This window comes from Micromys minutus, assembly GCF_963924665.1.
Source record: "Micromys minutus genome assembly, chromosome: 15".
In the NCBI taxonomy this organism is placed as follows: domain Eukaryota; kingdom Metazoa; phylum Chordata; class Mammalia; order Rodentia; family Muridae; genus Micromys; species Micromys minutus.
Genome location: NC_137984.1, coordinates 392091 through 410226, shown reverse-complemented (window position 1 = coordinate 410226; position 18136 = coordinate 392091). Strand labels below are relative to the sequence as shown.

At 35.0% G+C, this 18136-nt stretch overlaps 1 protein-coding gene across 5 annotated transcripts in view; it reads left to right on the top strand.

Moving 5' to 3' along the window:
• The window catches only part of PTPRK (protein tyrosine phosphatase receptor type K), a gene marked incomplete at both ends in the record, with an annotated part of 530533 nt that overhangs the window by 313639 nt on the left and 198758 nt on the right, over positions 1-18136 (top strand). For all 5 annotated transcript variants that reach the window (XM_080929566.1, XM_080929568.1, XM_080929564.1 and 2 more), the window contains one exon: positions 1213-1506. In XM_080929566.1, coding sequence (XP_080785692.1) covers positions 1213-1506 — 294 coding nt within the window. The remainder of the gene's footprint in view (positions 1-1212; positions 1507-18136) is intronic.

The window sequence follows — 18136 nt, the reverse complement described above, 5'->3', positions numbered from 1 at the left end:
TTTACAATATCTGTACAGATATTGTAAAAATCTGTAAAAAGAAAGATTTGCAATTTATAATTCACTTACTACATTTTTGTCCTTTCTCTTCATTTATCATGCTGTGTATTGAACATTTCAGGTCACTGGTGAGCCCTAAAATGAGTGAGGCCTTGTTGCTTTGGGGTAGAGCCCCAGAGAGCTGTGAATTTAGCACTGTTTCCTACCATAACTGAAAGTACTCACTAAATGAATCATCTAGAATGAAAACAAACACTGCACATAGGGAAATGGCCCCTTTTATCCAGAAACTACAAAGCTCAGAGGCACTTGCATGTCCTAAGATATTCTTTTAGATCTATGTCAACTTAGCATGTAGAGAATTCAAGGTTCTTGCCATTTGTTTTGTAGGCTCTTGAGTTGGAAATTGCAATTTCTTGGCATGAAATGTCTTTTTTTATCCTACTTTATCTGATGGGTGAACATTCTACAATATTGGGTTGATTCAAGTGTTTCCTTTGAAGATGAGCTTTCTTGTATTCACTGGTGAAACAGACCACCATTTAGATAGGCCAGAAATTCCCCCTATTACTGGTAAATACTTCTCCAAACAATTCAAAGAGATTTGTATAGATAAAGTTTATAAAGCAGGCGTTAGGACCTACTTTCTATAGAAATAGTGCTGGATGCCTTCAGCAGGTATAACATAAGATAGTTAGGTTTCTTCTTCACACTTGAGCATGGTAAATCACAGCTTACATTATTCTTTGGCAGCCAGTCAGTCTGAAAACTATTTCCTTAATGAGCCCAATCAACAAGAGACCATTTATATTTATTTCTATTTGCAATAGGGAAACATTCATCATCTCTACTATTTATTACTTTTGTAAACGATTATACAATTTTTATATAAAATTTTTAAAAATTTTTATTTAAAAATTTTTTAATTAGTATAATATGTCTCCTTCATATTATATAAATATTCAATGCACAGTGTCTTGTCAGTAGTAATTAGTAAACATGTCCTGTGATTTTTAGTCTTACAGCCTTTAAAGTTGTACTCTCCAAAGCAATTTTAGTCTGTTTATAGATCCCAGCCAGATAGTCTTGTTCACTAGCTTTGGTTATATATGATATTATATATAACATATTTATTTATAGTATATAGTTACTGTTAATAGATCTCTGTTTAAAGTCTCTTACCTAATCAGAGTGTACATTTTTCTATTCTAGAACCACCTAGACCCATTGCTCCTCCTCAGCTGCTTGGTGTTGGGCCTACTTACTTGCTGATCCAACTAAATGCCAACTCTATTATTGGCGATGGCCCCATCATCCTGAAAGAAGTAGAGTATCGAATGACATCGGGATCTTGGACAGAAACCCATGCAGTCAATGCCCCAACATACAAGTTATGGCATTTAGATCCAGATACAGAATACGAGATTCGTGTCCTGCTTACAAGACCTGGCGAAGGGGGAACCGGGCTCCCAGGACCACCACTGATCACTAGGACGAAGTGTGCAGGTGAGGCTTGGTACCAGACCTAACATACACGGTATTCAATATATTAATTATTTGGTGTATAATTTAGATATTCAATTATACTTTCTGAGGGGAAGGCAAGTTGACCTTGTCACCTACTCAGAGAAGTCATTGCAAATGGGAAAAAGTGAAGGAATTGAAATGTTTAGTCACTAGTCAAAAATAATATTCCATGTTACCCTCATAACAATTGAGAGTCTTTTTAAAATACTGCATATTTTCCCATAGGAATTACTCTTTTAATATGTAATCTTTTAAAATTACAATTATAACATTGATAACAATAATGTACTCTGGTAGTTTTTCTCTTGACTTTGTCTACACTTTTAAATATCATTGTGTGTCCTTTACTGTTTTCATTCTTGTCAGAATAGACCATTAAGAACGAACAGCAGCATGAGGAATTTTATGTAGCTGTTTAACCTCAAAGATACTTGAGACTCATTATTACTGAGAGAGTTTTAAAGTTTACATGTAAATGTTTTTTGGGCCTATTAGGTGGGTGAAAATATCATGCTAATGAACATTGATTTTTGTTTCCTATTGATGCGGGTATTCCGAGAAAATATGACAGACGTAAGAACTGCCTCTTTTGGAGAAGAAAATAGCATAAGAATATCTGCCTGTCAGAGCTACTTCTGACGTAAAAAATTTTGACGATTAGGAATTATATGACTAAAGTTAAGTGTCATATATTCTCACCAGTCCTAGTCATTGAAGATAAATAGACACAAACCGTGACAAATAAAACCTGGGATGAGTGTGGAACAGCACAGCTTAATGATCCCAGCTTCACTTGTATTGCAAATAAAGAAGATTTTTGCTGAATACTCAACAGACAACAACAGCAAAAAATGGAGGAAATTTAAGTTTATCATTTTCTGAAAATGTCCTGCCTAGTTGGTTAAGCACTTTTTTTTTTAAACCTTCTGAGGCACATTCAAATCATTTGGGAAATGCAGTCTCCTTAAGATCTCTCAAGTTGAGAGAGGTGGTAATTATGGAAGGTAGCAGTTGAAGCCACCTATGCACATTTCATGCTTCTCCATGAACATGAGGCAAGTGTTTATTCACTTAGTTTGCAGCTGGACTCATGTCATTGTTTATATAATGGTTCTTCAGGCATTTGATACTTTTTTAAAAGTACTGTCAATGAAAAATTGCCTTAAGTGAGAAGTAATTCAGAAACTCTATTTTGCAATCTGAGAATGTTCTCTTGGTTTCTGTTGTTCTTTTGTTTTGGGGTTGTGTGTGTGTGTGTGTGTGTGTGTGTGTGTGTGTGTGTGTGTGTATTTTTTGTTTTAGTTTGATTTTTGGTTTTTGTCTGTGTCTATTTCCTCTTTGTATACCCTCGACTCTATAAGCAGAGCAAAACTACACTTTCTCCTTCTTATTAAATGGAAAGAAAATGTGCTATCCTTGGGAACTGCAGGCTTTCTCAGTTGTACACTGAACTTGTTTCTTTAAATTGCCTTCTGCTTCTGAATAAGCAATTGGGAATGGCTTAATGCTTAACTGGTCTTTTTGCAGCATCTCTTTCACAGACTAGGCCAATTGGTCAGAGTTCCCACAATGTAATATATTTACACATTTGGGGATGCTATACTCTACTCTTATTTTTAAGTTCAATGCTCTTGGAAATTTTAAACAGACATGTAAATCTATTAAATAGTGTGTGTGGTGCTTGGTGGGTCGGGGGGAGGGAAGGGTCTTCTTTAAAAAGGAACATTTACTGAACATGCATTTCTTCTGCCCTAGATCTAGAGTAGAAAAAAGTATATTTTCTTTTATTCTAGATAGGTATTTTCCAGATTTCTCGATTTGTGAAATAAAATTTTGGCCCTTTAGCTATTTTTACTCTGGTTCAAGATAGTTATCTGTCTTAAAGACTAGCTCCTACTGATACTTAGGCTAAAACTTGGAACAAAATAAAATTGGTTTGTGAAAATTGATTCTGTTTAATAGTATTAAGACAGCCGTTTCTTCAATTAAAATCAAAGGCTTATATCAATGTGCTCTTCTCACTTTTTATATAACCTTTAAACTTTTACATGATTTTTTGTCTTATCAAGAATAATTTTTAGATGAATTTAATAAAAAAATTATTCTGTTTTTGAGGTCAAGAAAGTTAAAGATGGTGTTGCAGCGATGATGGTTCAGCTGTTAAACATATTGTTGTAGATAAGAAAACCATGCAAAGGCTGCTGTGACTTTGGCAGTACATTTTTGTCATACATTTGCTTCTAGGCCCAGTGTATCATTGACATCCTGAGATATACCTGTAATGACAGCACCGCTGAATATTACTCCCAACAATCTATATTATAACTATATTTAAAAAGCATAAATTTTGTGCAAAAAAATACAAAATGCTAGGTCTGGGAGTGTTGTTACTCAGTGCTGCAGGCATATTTAACATTTGAGTCACTGGGTTCATTCCCCATCAATAAGGAAGGAATTAAAGGAAAGAAGGAAGGAAGGGAGGGAGAGAGGGGGTAAAGGAGTGAGGGGAGGAGGGAGGGAGGAAGGAAGGAAGGAAGGAAGAAAGGAAGGAAGGAAGGAAGGAAGGAAGGAAGGAAGGAAGGAAGGAAGGAAGGAAGGAATACAGAAATGCAGAGCTACTTCTTAGAAAACGAGTTTTGTTCAGGCACTGGCAACTTTTCTATACAGAGATGATCTCACTGGTAGTTGCTTTGCAAAAAAACGTGTAGCTTATTCCTGATTCCTTACCTGTAATATGCGTGTTACAAGTCCCAGCCAGAGTCACTCCGAGGACAGTTCAGTTGCTCCTTTCTTTTACTGTCTTCAGTAAATCTGTCATATTGATGAAAGTACTAAAAGGGATGGTATAATCCACTCTGTAATTTCAGTCATCAGGATACTACCATGGCTGTGACTCTGGAGTTCATAATTTCTAGAAATATATTCTATATTTAAACATGGGGTGGCAGGTAACCTGTATGAAGGCTCTATTAATGGGCTGTCATGAAAGCAGAAGAGGTGTGAAGTTTGCTGTTTACTTCTTTTTTTTTTTTTTTTTTTTTTTTTTTTTTTTTTTTTTTTTTTTTTTGTAGTTGGTCAGGAACCGGATGTACTATTAACATAGCTCTCAGCTCAGCACACTATTTCATAGTGTCAGTAAAAATGTAATTACCTTTACTAACTAGATTTTGGTTGTTGTCAGCATAAAAATTCCTTAGCTGCCTTGTGTTGTTGATGAAAAGCATTTGGCAACCCATGGAAATGGCACTGTATTTATTTATCTTCAGTGTTTACCACATGTTGAGTTAGTTAATGGTATCATTAAATACTTTTTATTGGCTTCATTTGTTTCTATGGAGTTTTGCATATTATAATCAAGCCAATAGGTGGCAATGATCATCAATCTCATGTCACTAACATTCCGTCAAGCCTAGGATTTTTATTTTATATTCACAGCAAATAGGATTTATTTTTGCTTTTAACACAAATAGAAATATTTTTTTCCAAATCCTGTATTGGTGATGTCTTAAATGATAATTATACAGATTTGTCTGACAATCAAAATGACCTACATACAATTAAAATATGTAGAACCAACATGAAAAAATTTTTTAAGTATTAATTATTGGAGCAAGTTCACAGGAGGTGGCCTGGGAGCTTCTAACTTTTGATGCATCACAATTGTCCAGGTTTGTTCCTGGTTATTTTAATAGTACTTCTGCCTTCAATTATCATTCTGTGTTTTGTCCCTTACTAAATTACAGCAGGTATCCTTGGATTTAAAATAACAAAAAAAAATTATACTTGGGCAAAAAAAGCATTCACTTATTTTTTTCCCCCCATTCACTCTCAAACATATTCTCTCATTACTGAGTGTGGAAGGGTAGCAAGGAGATAACCCTATTGGTATTTTTTTAGTCCATTTATCCATATCTAGGTAGCCCTTTGAGGAGTTTTGGTCACTCTGTACAGTTTTCTTCGTGATAAAAATAATTTTTATTATTTTTTATGAGTCAATATGAATCTAAACATGGGACCATCAGCGTAAGAAGTAATTTCCCATCTTTGCTGCTTTTTCTGACATGGTATCATTGTTCCTAATGATTCTGTCTTTACTCTTTATCCAATGTATGTGAAACCACAGGGGAAAAACAAGTGCATTCAAAGTTAAGACATAATAATAAGAGAGAATTTTTTTAGAGTTTTGAAAGCTACATTTTATTTTGGGAACCAGATAGAAAATGAACTTCAAAAAGTAGGAACTCATGCTTTTCATGAAACCTCAGGCAAAATCTGTGCAAGTTCATCTGTCACTATGTATGACATGGCCTAGAAATCACTGGGTGATGTCCATTTTAATTGTCTCAGATGAATCTTGTCATTGAGGTTGATTTGAAAAAAATAACTTCACTTCTATTTACTGGTCAATATGTTATTTTTATATTGCTGTATATTTCCTTTTTAAGGTATATGCTAAGAAATCAGAACACACATTATTTTTATCTGTTTATTGGGATGATCTATTTACTAAGTCCTTTGTAGATATATCCTCAACTTTAAAAATATGATTTTATGATGTTTTGTACTATTACATGCAAACCTATATTTTAGTGGCAATGTTATGCACACAGACACATACACATTCTCACACACGTGTGTATAAATATTATTTTCAAAGAATAATATATTTTCTTTTATGGGTACTTTGTTTTGAGAATTCGAGAACATTTTAAAAGCTGTGTTGCTAGGAAATGCATGGCGACTCTCTGCTCCAGAGTCATTCTCCTGTGCTTCATCTCTTCTCTCTCTTTCTGCATGCCTCTCCCTTCCAGTTCATCAGCCCCATTTAGCTTAGTTGGAGTTGTAGCAACACAGCTCCAACTCTATATCTTTAGAGTTTCCTTACTGAAAATCCCACATTCCGTAGACTACATAAAGTTCATACAGCAAAAATATATTATGAAATATACCTATAAACAATAGGATAGGGAGGAAGATATCTTTGTTGGCTTGGAGCACTTGTGTTCAATTTCCCAAAGCCATGTTTGGGATTATAGTTAAAAAATATTTATTTCTATGGGTGTTTATACTTCCCTTGTGTGCATGTGTAGGACAAAGGATAACTTCTTAGACAGGTCTTACCTCCATTTATGGTTCTTGCTATGGAACTTTGCCATCATGCTTGGTACTAATACCTACCTGTACTCACTTAGCTATCTTGCCAGGCTTCCAAGAACATTTTAAAAATGTTTTGTAGTGCTATCATATTTATATGAATGTTGTTCCAGTATTGTGTTCATTTTCTATGGTCATGCCTGTGGGAGTTCCTTTAATTGTATAAACTACATTTAATTTTATCTTCTACTTTTTTAAACTGTCATCAACTTTCCTCTCTTTCTGCTGGACAGTTTATCATATTTCATCTCTACTTAATATTCTACTCCATACATGTGTTGAGATTTTTTTTAGCCTTTCTTCTATCACTGACAGTTTAGACTAACTTGTTACTATGAATTCTAAAATAAAAATCATGTGCTTATCTTCCCATGCCTTAAATGTGTTTGACACAATGGTGTTCAGTTATTTATTTTTCCCAAATATGATAGCAATGCTGCTATGAACAAACCTGTACATTCCCTTGTGCAGTTAGCATGAACTGATTTTATAATTCTTTATCTCCAGCTTCCTTATAGATCACTCTGGTTCATTTGGGATCATTAGTCAATTGATTTGATGAGTATTAAAAATCGTCTACATTAGAAAGGAAGAGTTTCACTCACCTGGTATTATCCCTGTGTATCTCTTGTATGCATGGCAGAAAGTACCCAAATAGCCTTCCATTCTAAGATGATGGTTCTTCTTTGGAGGCCCTTAGATTAGAAGGCATCACAACCTATAACATGGATCAAATACTTACCATATGTTTAGCAGAACATTAAGTTCTTTGGTGTAGATCAGGGTTCACTAAGTGCTGGACTGAAATGAGTTACTCAGTTTTTAAACAACAGTTTGCCTTGCTTAGAAAATGGGTTTGTAGTTGAGTAATTAGCCCATAAGCTTGAATAGATGAACTCTCTAGCTGTGCATAGTGCATCTCTGAAAGATGGGTTGAGATTTTTGAAGAAGACGATCAAGAGAAATCTGATTATAACTTAACATTTGGTTGTCAGTAAACTCTTATTTTTGAACCTGACTGCCTCCTGAGGGAAAACCCATTCAATCTAGCTAAGGTCTCAATTTTTTTCTATCTTACAAGAATGAGTAATTGAAGCTGCCGAATCTAGCATTTGTGAGCTAATCAATGAGTGTTGTACTGAACTTAAGCATTGCTTCTACATTTCTCAGGCACTGTGTCCCTGGTTTTAAAATGACTCTTAAAAATGAAGTAGATAAAATTTCTAAATGGACTAATTATTTTTATGCAAAGGAATATGTACCAAAGCCACCTTTCTTTCTTCATACAGTGTTTGCGTACATTCTTGACACCATTGACATGTAATCTTCCTTCCTGTTACTATGTAATGCCTTAATCTTTACCTTGAGAAATAAATATTATACTAGCAGCATCAGTATTAAAGAACGGAACAATGACCAGTTCATCTTTTTTTCATCACTACTATGGAGATGACAAAAAAGCATGTTGGAAGCTATTACATGTTTTCTGCATGCTGCTATAGATAGTCAAATAAGAGTGTTTTCTTAATGTTGCCTTGAACACATATGCACAAAGAAAACCTGCCTATCTGTGAAGTGATGTCATTGAAGACATTTTCCCTTACATTGTGTAGAGCCTAAATATGTAGAGAATCTAAACGTTCTATGCTGTTGCACTATCCATATTACTTTGTGTTTGATACCCTGCATTTATCTTTGCATTCATTTATTAATATATTAATTACTTATTCAAGAGACATATTTTTAAAAGAGAATCAATTGCTTGAAAAATTTTTATGGCTTGTTTTTCAGAAACAAATCTCTAGTTGTGCTTTAGAGGAAGGAGTGAGAGATTCCTAGGAGCTCTGAAGGCTGCTACTTAGGTCTAAGCAAAACTTGATCATCCCTTCACCTGAAGTAGTGGAGATAAGAAGGTGGAACTGGATAAGATTTGAGAGCTGCAATCAGTAAAATTTGGTGACACACTGGAAGTGAATTTTGGCTTGGGAACTTAAGGTGTAGTGACAGGATTTCACCAGAGTAAAACCTTTGGGAAATTTTTATTAAGAAAATACTATCTGTTTTTTGAGAAATGAGATTGTGGGTTGGCAACTATATTCCTGGAGCTATAGCTCACAAACAGGGCAGAGAGTGAGACAAACAGACTTGAGTGTTGTTACTGCTTTATTACTTCTGTGCATATCATTGTACAATAGAATTTTATTCAATTAGACATTGAGGGGTTGGGGATTTAGCTCAGTAGTATAGGATAAGTACATGGTGCCTGATGCTTGAGTGGTAATAACCCTCCTTCCCCAGTTCCAACTATGAGCACTTTGATAATGTCAATACTGTCTGACTCTGTAAAACCTCAAATCAGAAGCCTGTTTAGGACAAAAGTAAATATTTGGACTTTCCAGAGATTTGGATGAGAGCAGGATAAATAAGTATATATCTTTACTCAGGGGAAAGCAAGGATGTTTATATCTCCCTGACTTCACTGGAATGTTCTTATAAACTACAAAAACTAGGTCAGCAAGACTCAGTTATTTTGTCCTACTATCAGCTGAACAAATCTCTTAAGGAAATACCTCCTCAGTTGCTTGTTATTAAGAAAAAAGATGGGGTTCATGTCAGTGACTCATTCCCTAAATAGGCTATGCCTGTACTGTGAGATGTACAGGGTAAGAGCTGTTTATTGCCATGATTAAAGATGATTCCTTTACAGCATTTTCATTATTTTGGAAATTACCGATAAGCCCCCTTTAAAGATGTGATTAATCAAATCATAATTTAATTGGCTACAGTTCTCGAGTAGGTTCTCAAAATAGTAGGTCAGCCAGCTTCCTGTTTCCTCAACAGATTCCCGAGATTTTCAGCATAAAGGAGGAAATTTTGTTTTGCTTTATATTTCCAAGGATTAACTGTGTGATTGGTTGACCATGATACTATATGCAGGAGTGCGTAGCAGAGCTGAGTTTTTCCATTGCCAAAAGGGGGTAGGGGACTGGAGTTCCCACAGTCACCTTTGAAGGCAAACATATCATCAGTGACTTAAGTCACTTACATTGTGGACTAACCCAGATGAAACTGCCAGACATTCTAAGATAAAGGTCTTTATTTGCAATTACTTACACACACACACACACACACACACACACACACACACACACACACACACACGAACACACGATTGCACCACTTCCCCAGAGTACCGCTCTGGAAAACAAGCCTTTGTCAGTGTATTGCTTTGGGAATAGTCCTCTGCTGAACTCTAGATATCACTTCAGGTTGCTTGATCAGTGAGTTGATTTTCACTTAAGAACGTGTTTTAGCATCAGTACTTTGGAAAAACTGGTTACTAGAGAAATAAATCTGGACATCTGCCAAGCACTTAGAGACAAATCTGACAGGATCTGGTATGTATGAACTTGAAACAATAAAGCTAAAATAGAGTGATGTTTCATCTCATTTATAAGACCAAAAATTGTTCTGATGGTTGAGGTGATTTCACATGCCTTTTAACTCCAGCACTTGGGTAGGCAGAGGCAGGCCATTCTGTGAGTTCTAAAACAGCCCAAGCTATGTAGACAAAAGCCTGTCTTGAAAAACAAAACAACAACAACAACAAAAGAATTGTTCTGAATCAGAAGTACTCTTTTTGGGAAAAAAAAATTATCTAAGGGGACTTGATTATAACCCTGCAATGTAAAAGGCATTAAAGTGTCTGAATAGTGGAAATAAATGTGTACATGCTTGCAGGAGAACGAGGAAGCCAAGTGCTCCTATGTGCATAATATTTTCATTTTCATGGAACCAGTAAGGCATTCATTATATTGTGATTTTGACCAAGTGATATTGCATATATCTTTACTTAAAAATGTATTTTCAGCTTGGGCAGGTGGCATTTAAGTATTTGGGAGAGAGAGATGGTTTGTCAGTCTAACAAGGCATATCACAAGTACCTGCTTTGAAGTTCCAGAAAGAAAGTTAGATGTTTTTCATGACTGCCCACTGCTCAGGTACCTTGCATTATGCCCGAAAGAACCTCATGCTTGTGGCAATAATCATGCACTGTCATATTTTTGAACTAATATGAAAGTGCAATTCAATCTTTTTGACAGATACTGCCTCACTTCTGGCTTGGCAAATTTCTGTCACTCAAGCCTCACTGATGTGTAAGTAGGTTGTGACACTCAGCCTAAAATGGCTCTAGATTAACTGGATTGATCCAAGAAAAATATTACTTTTGATTTCCCCCTTTTTCTCTAGTTTCTCTTTCTTCTGCATCCCACAATCTGTCATCAGTTCAGATTTCTCCCCCTTCCTTGATTAGTAACTGTCCCTGTGTGAATTACTAGCAAGACTACTGTTATCACTGAGACTTAAATCGGAAATAGATCTACGTGAAGAATTTTGATAAATGTGATATATAAACTTTTTAAATGTATATAGTAGTTTGATATTTTATGTTTTTTATTTGTCAGTATGAAAACTTTCAGCTTCTAATCTATTTCTGTTACTCAGCTGCTTAGATACCTGTCCACTATTTGTTATTTCAATTATTTCCACAGTTCTTCAAAATATAAACAATGATGTTGTGAATGTACTTGAATATGTCTTTTTAAAATACCCATGCTATTTAATTATAATTATAATGGTAATGTCATATGCTATAGCCATTTTAATTAATTAGTACAGTTTTTCAGCCCCAGCTCCAGAGTTTTATATTTATTAGTGGTTGAATCTTCTAGATTGGAGTTTTGAATATCATAGCATCAATTTATAAGACATGGCTTTTGTTAGTCTAATCTTAAAGCTAAATGTTGAGTGTACAATTTATTAATGGATATTCTCTGTCCAAAGACATTTGATGCATACTGTTTATGTAATGGTAGCACATGTGCTACATCTAACAACCATTTTTTAGAATACCAGTTGTCTGTGAGTATAAATGTACCAGATGGTAAACCCACAAGACCCTATTGTATGTGTGTCCTTGTCCTCAGTAACACAATGCCAGGTATGGTGGTTTGAATGAAATGCCCCTTCCTGCATGCCCAGACTTGGGTCTCATTTAGAAGGACTGTTTAGGAAAGATTAGGAGATGTAGCTTTGTTGAAGGCAGGGTGTCACTGCTGTGGCATTTGTGATTTCAAAAGACCATGCCAGGCCCAGTCTTGCCCTTTCTTTCTCAGTGTCTGGTGCCTAAGAATAAGGATAAAAAGCTCTTAGATGTTGCTCCAGCATCATGGCTGCCTGTTACCATGTTCCCCTCTATGATGATCATGGTCTAACCTTCTGAAACTGTAAGCCCCCAATTCTGTATGCCCCCTTTCTGTATAAGTTTCATTGATCACGGTTTTTCTTCTCAGTAATAGTAACCCTGAGACAGTTCAGTGTGACATTATGAAATGTTTTCTTTCTTTCTACCTTCCCTTGCTCCCTTGCTCCCTTGCTCCCTTGCTCCCTTGCTCCCTACCTCTTTTCCTCCCTTCCTCCCTTCCTCCCTCCCTTCCTCCCTTCCTCCCCCTCCCTCCCTCCCTCCCTCTCTCTCTCTCTCTCTTTCTTTTTTTCCTTCTTTCTTTCTTTCTTGTAGGAGGTGAGATGTTGACAAGAGTTGGAGGAAGATGAAAGCAGTCAGAAATTAGTCTGGGAGGGGGGATTGTCCAAGAGCAAAATATATATGAAATTTAGAAATATTTTAAAAGAAATAAAACATTTTTCACTATGTCCATAATTTTCATTTCACTAACCTGAAATAATTTAAGCAGAATAATAGTAAATTACTAACAAAACTAAAACAATAATGAGCAGCATTTGAAGTCACAAAAAGCAAGGCTCTTGCCAATGTTTTTGTGTGTTGCTGTTTTATTAACTGTTTGGTTGCCAACTCTGAATTGGATACTCTGCAAATTTGTCAATGTTTCTACTTTGCTGAACATTGTTTATGGCTCAGTTTTTACCATTTCTTCTATCTACAGGAAGCCTATTAATCTAGCTTTATCTAGGTAAGTCTTTTCTTTTTATATTAGTCAAATATATAAGGGGTATTGACTCATTCTTGACTTGAGATATTTCCTTCAAAGGTTTGACAATGAATTCTTTCTAAACATATTGGAACCTATTGCTTTAGCTTCAGGCTGTTTTCCTGTGTTTGATAAGGCAGTCTTAGGAAATGTGTGACTTATGCCATACTCTGTGTGTTTTGTCAAGGACACATAAGATAAATCCTAGAAAAGTGCAGCCAATTTCTTATCCCCAGTGTGGTCTTTTTTTTTTTTTCTTTCTTTCTTTCTTTCTTTCTTTCTTTCTTTCTTTCTTTCTTTCTTTCTTTCTTTCTTTCTTTCTTTTTTCTGATATAGAATCTCATAAATATACCCAGTGTGAGACTATCAAATAAATTTAAGAAAAATTACAAGGGCAAAATGTAGAATTTATTTTTTGGGCATATATCTATCTATCTATCTATATCTATATCTATCTATCTATATATATATATGTATATTAAAGAGTAGAAAATAAATAATAAACTAGCTTGTAAAATCTAAATGTCTCCTAATTCAACATAATAGGCATGCATCAGAGCCAGTTTCCTTTTTAGGTTGTATAATGGTATATTGGCACTTGCTGTTATTTAAATGTCATCCCAATTTTTTGTAGCCCTGATCTTAACCTTGTAAGCTCTAATTTGTCTGGAAGTTAATGGTCTGTTATATGAGTTTAATAGTTCTTAGTGAAAGAATATTGGATTATGTTTTGCAATTTGATAAATAATTCGGTTTCTTCTTAATCATCATTTATATTGCCGTGGTCTTACTTGTAATCAGGAACTATATGATTTTTTCTTCTTCTGTTGCTATACATAAAATAAGTGCATAGGTTTGTCTTGATATTTTCTATCTTGACAGTTATATATAATTTCTTATGAAGAATATTCTTAACATTTTCCAGCTATTAGATTAAAACCAGCCCATTAAGAAACACTATGTGCTGCTAGGAGCCTTAAGTGGCCTTGACAGAATTTAGGAGAGTCTTACATTATCTTATTTTTTTAATTTTCTAAGGGTTAAATTTGAATTGGAGCTAATGTAACTGACAGGAGGGAAATGGAAGCAATTGGCTTGCACTAAACCAGTTTGAATGGTTGTTAATGTGAATGACTTTCAGGCAGTGAATGTGAGGGAGCAGTAGATTACTTTCTCTTCCTCAGGCACTTTAAGTCATCTCCTGCAGTGGGACTGACATAATTTCTCTCTTTCTTTCTTGAAACTGGGAAGCAAAGTAATTGAAGTCTAGTAATTTTGGCCTATGGCTGATGAAGATAAATCATAACAAGCTATGGAATACATAGTGACAATTCACGTAGGGCCAGTAGAATGTGAACTTTCTGAAATACATGAATCAAATGTTGTTACTTTCAGATTTATATTCAAGGAACCATGGCTCTGTTAGCTGTGGATCTGCCCTATCTTTTGGGCTAAGTTTCACATTCCAAGCAAATTGCTTCAAAATGTAAGCCACCATGTTCTTTACAAGTGTTACCCTTAGCATGTCATAGAGAATATGTTATTTTGTTTAACTCAAACTATTTGAGGTTTTAAAATAATAAAGGTAGTAAAAGATTCTTGACCATCAGGATTAGCTCTTTTTCATAGCACAAATAAATATTTGCATTGTTTCAAACACATACCTAAATTTTATAAATAAATAAGTTGAAGTTTTGTTCAATTGTTCATGCTTTAATTTGATAATTCCATGCCTTATGGAATTCTAAATTTTCATCATCATCTTCAATGAAATTTGTTTTCTAATTTCACTGGATAGGATTTTTAAGAACTAATGTGTGGTATTTCAACCAATCAACAGAAATTTATTAACAAATTTTATATATATATATATATATATATATATATATATATATATCTTATTAATCTATATCATATCAGTTATCTTTTATTACAGTTCATTAACTATTAAATAATTATTGGAGTGTCGCCTAAATAAATTTGGTTTGTAAGTACAGGAAAGCAACTTCAGAAAACTCTACCGTGTGGACTGAAAGGCTAAAGTAGCGTTATCTATTGTACATTACATCCAAATTTTCCTATCCCAATTATCTCAGTCTAAAGTACTGCCTTTGTTTGTGAGTTCCCATTTTATTCTTTGTATGAATGGGGCTATTGCGTTTTTCATTTAATACCCTGTGTTATCTCCAGTCCATGAAGATGTAACTGTTCCTCCATCTCCCTGTCACCTTGTCCCTTCCAGTCTGTTTGGAATGAGGTCTCCTTGCCAGTCATTTCTTGTGACATTTTATAATCGCAATTGCACTATGCATTTCACCATGTATAAACCAAAAGATATATATCACTGCCTCCTTTGGGAACCATTAATCACTTTGGACGTGAGATTCTTCCTTCTGAGAATTGACAGATATACCTAAATTTAACTTTCACTTCCTATGTTTTGGAGGATTTCTTAGTTTTTGCTTGTTTGCTTGTTTGTTTGAATAAAACCAAGAGATTTATTAAGGAAAAATGACAAAGAATTGTCAAGTGAAAGTGTCTCCAAGAATAACCAAACATATATTTCTTTAACATTACTTGATATGAATATTACTTTTCTAGGATGTGGGAAATATTATAAACATCATAGTAATAATCATGTTCTAAAATTTTAAGCTTCTTATGGCCCTGAACAAATAATTTTGAAGAATTCTATAAACTCCAGATTATAGGTGATGTTTAATATTCATGTAACAGTATACAACTTATGCTTTGGAAACAAGCCTCGATATAGAAATGACTCTAATTGCATCTATTTTTTTCTGTTTTTAAAAATGTATGCCAAATTTTGATGTAACAATATACAACTTATGCTTTGGAAACAAGCCTTGATATAGAAATGACTCTAATTGCATCTATTTTTTTCTGTTTTTAAAATTGTATACCAAATTTTGTTTATTCATAGCCTTATCCTTCTTATTGTAAGCCCATGCTCCTCTCTGTGTTGACATCAGAAGCTATTGCCATGGAAATGATTGGTACCTCACATTTATCTTCATGTCTTTGCAGCACTTTTTTTTAAAGGGATGATTGTCAGAAAAATTATACTTTGTTGGCCACAGAGGACTTTTTAGGATAATCTCGCTCTCTTTATGTTGGTTTTTTTTTCCTTCTAGAATATAAGTATTAGGAGTTAGTACTTGTGAAACTTGACTTTCATTCTGTAATTTCTTTCAAAGAACCATTTGGATTATGACACTTTAAAAAGGATTCAAATAACGGTCTTTCTGCAGCTGTTATTTTGTACCTTAAGTATAAAATCATTCACAGCTAGTACGAGACGAACTGCAATAACTGAATCTATCCCATTTTTGTCATATTTTGCAAAAATACAGCAGTTGGGACAAAACATGCCTTATGGAATATTATACTAGGAAAAGCCCAAAACATGGTGCAAACTACTGAGAGCTTTAAGTAATTACTTTCTGGAAACTTCCTGAACTAGGTTTTAATCTCCTTCCTTCACTCATAAGCATGATAAGTTGAGTAATGAAGGAAGCATGTGTATATGTTCATGTGCATGCATTTGCATGTCTGTCTATGCACTTGTACCTTTTCATGAACTAAACTTTGTTCTTGCTTCTATATTGTTTCCTATTTTTTGCATGAAGATATCTTTGTTATGTTTTGTGTTTCCAAACTTTTTCACAATGCAAACGAGCCATTTCTGATCTCTGAGCTCACACACTCAGACTCCAAAGACAGATATCTGCAGGATATATATTTATCCTGGGATCTAAGAGAAACTTCACTAAGTATTCCCCGTGAGAAACACTTATGTCAACTATTGAATCTTCAGACACAGGTTAAAAAGAGCCAAGGTGGGCCTAGAGCGATGGATAAGCAATTAAAAGCACTGGCTACTCTTCCAGAAGTACCAGCTTCAGTTCCTAACACTCATATTGTAACTCAGAACTGTCTGTAATTCTAGTCCTGGGTGATCCAACACCATCTTAGAGCCTCAGTAGATATAAAGCATGTACGTATTCCTAAAGTGAAAGAAATTAAATAGCCATCGGTTTCATTGGAGAACATGGAAAAACTCACACAAGTGTCTATTTGATATACATTTGGAAAGGGGAAAGTGAATGTGGATGTGTCCACTATATTGTGTGTTTGGAGTGACCACAAAGGCATATTTAATGAAAAGCACTGGCAATTCCTGTGGTTTTAGGTCAAGCCAGCAAGCTGCTGCACAGTTGCATAAAGGCCTGACATTTATTTTATTCTGTTGGCATATTGTGCATAATATATTCAGACTTGTACAGTGGCCTTAACGTACCTGCATTAAATGTACACCTTAAGTTGGGCATGCAATGTTGAATGTCTTTAATCCCAGCACTCAGAGACAGACTGATCTTTATGAGTTTGAGGCCAACCTTATTTACAAAGTGAGTTCTAAGACAACCAGGGCTGAAACAGAAACAGAGATCACCACTACGACCATGCCTTACACACGCGCGCGCGCGCGCACACACACACACACACACACACACTCTGCAATGAGCCTCTCCTGTTCCCTTTGAAGGGCAAACATAGCCACATTAGTATGAACTTTACAGAGGCTATCAAGGAACAAAGCTGTCATTTCATCCTGGATAGATTAGAATGATAATTTGAAATTATTCGTGTTTAATGGCTTGAAACGAAATGTAAAGGCTGTTTGAGGAATCTTTTTTGAGCAGTCACTTACCTAATAATTTAAACAAACCTCAGTTCACTTACATGTGGAGCAATGGCAGTCTCGTGTTTCATTTGGTTAGTTCTAATGTTCTTCATCTCTCTCATAAACACACTCTGATATGACAGATTTACTCATGCATCACTAAGTTATTAGAGAATGACATCACATTATTGCTAATAGATATTAACCATATTTTCTATTCTGCTTCTGTCAGTCTTTTGTGTTTTCATGTTTACTTGGTTTGAACAACTGACCTACACTGAAAGTTGCAACTTTATGACTGATAGATAAGAAAAACTATTTAATTGACCAAGTGCAAATACTGGTTATAAGTAATGAGAAGAAACCAAACGTGGTTTTAAAGGAAAACCGCAGGCTTGTGTGGTGGAGAGATGGTTAGAGATTAGCACAGTTATTTTTCCAGAGCACCTGAATATGGTTCTGCCACCTTTAGTCTCAAGCTCTAGGGCAGTGGTTCTCAATCTGTGGTGTGGGGCCCCTTCGAAGGGTCAAAATATTTACATGACAATTCATAACAGTAGCAAAATTGCAGTTACGAAGTAGCAACAAAACAATATTATGGTCGGGGTCAGCATAACATAAGAAACTACATTAAAGGCTTGCAGCATTAGGAATGTTGAGAACCACAGATCTAGTGGTTTCTGTGCTTTCTTCTGACCTTATTGTGCACCCACACACAGTTGTTTGCCCACAAGCATGCACA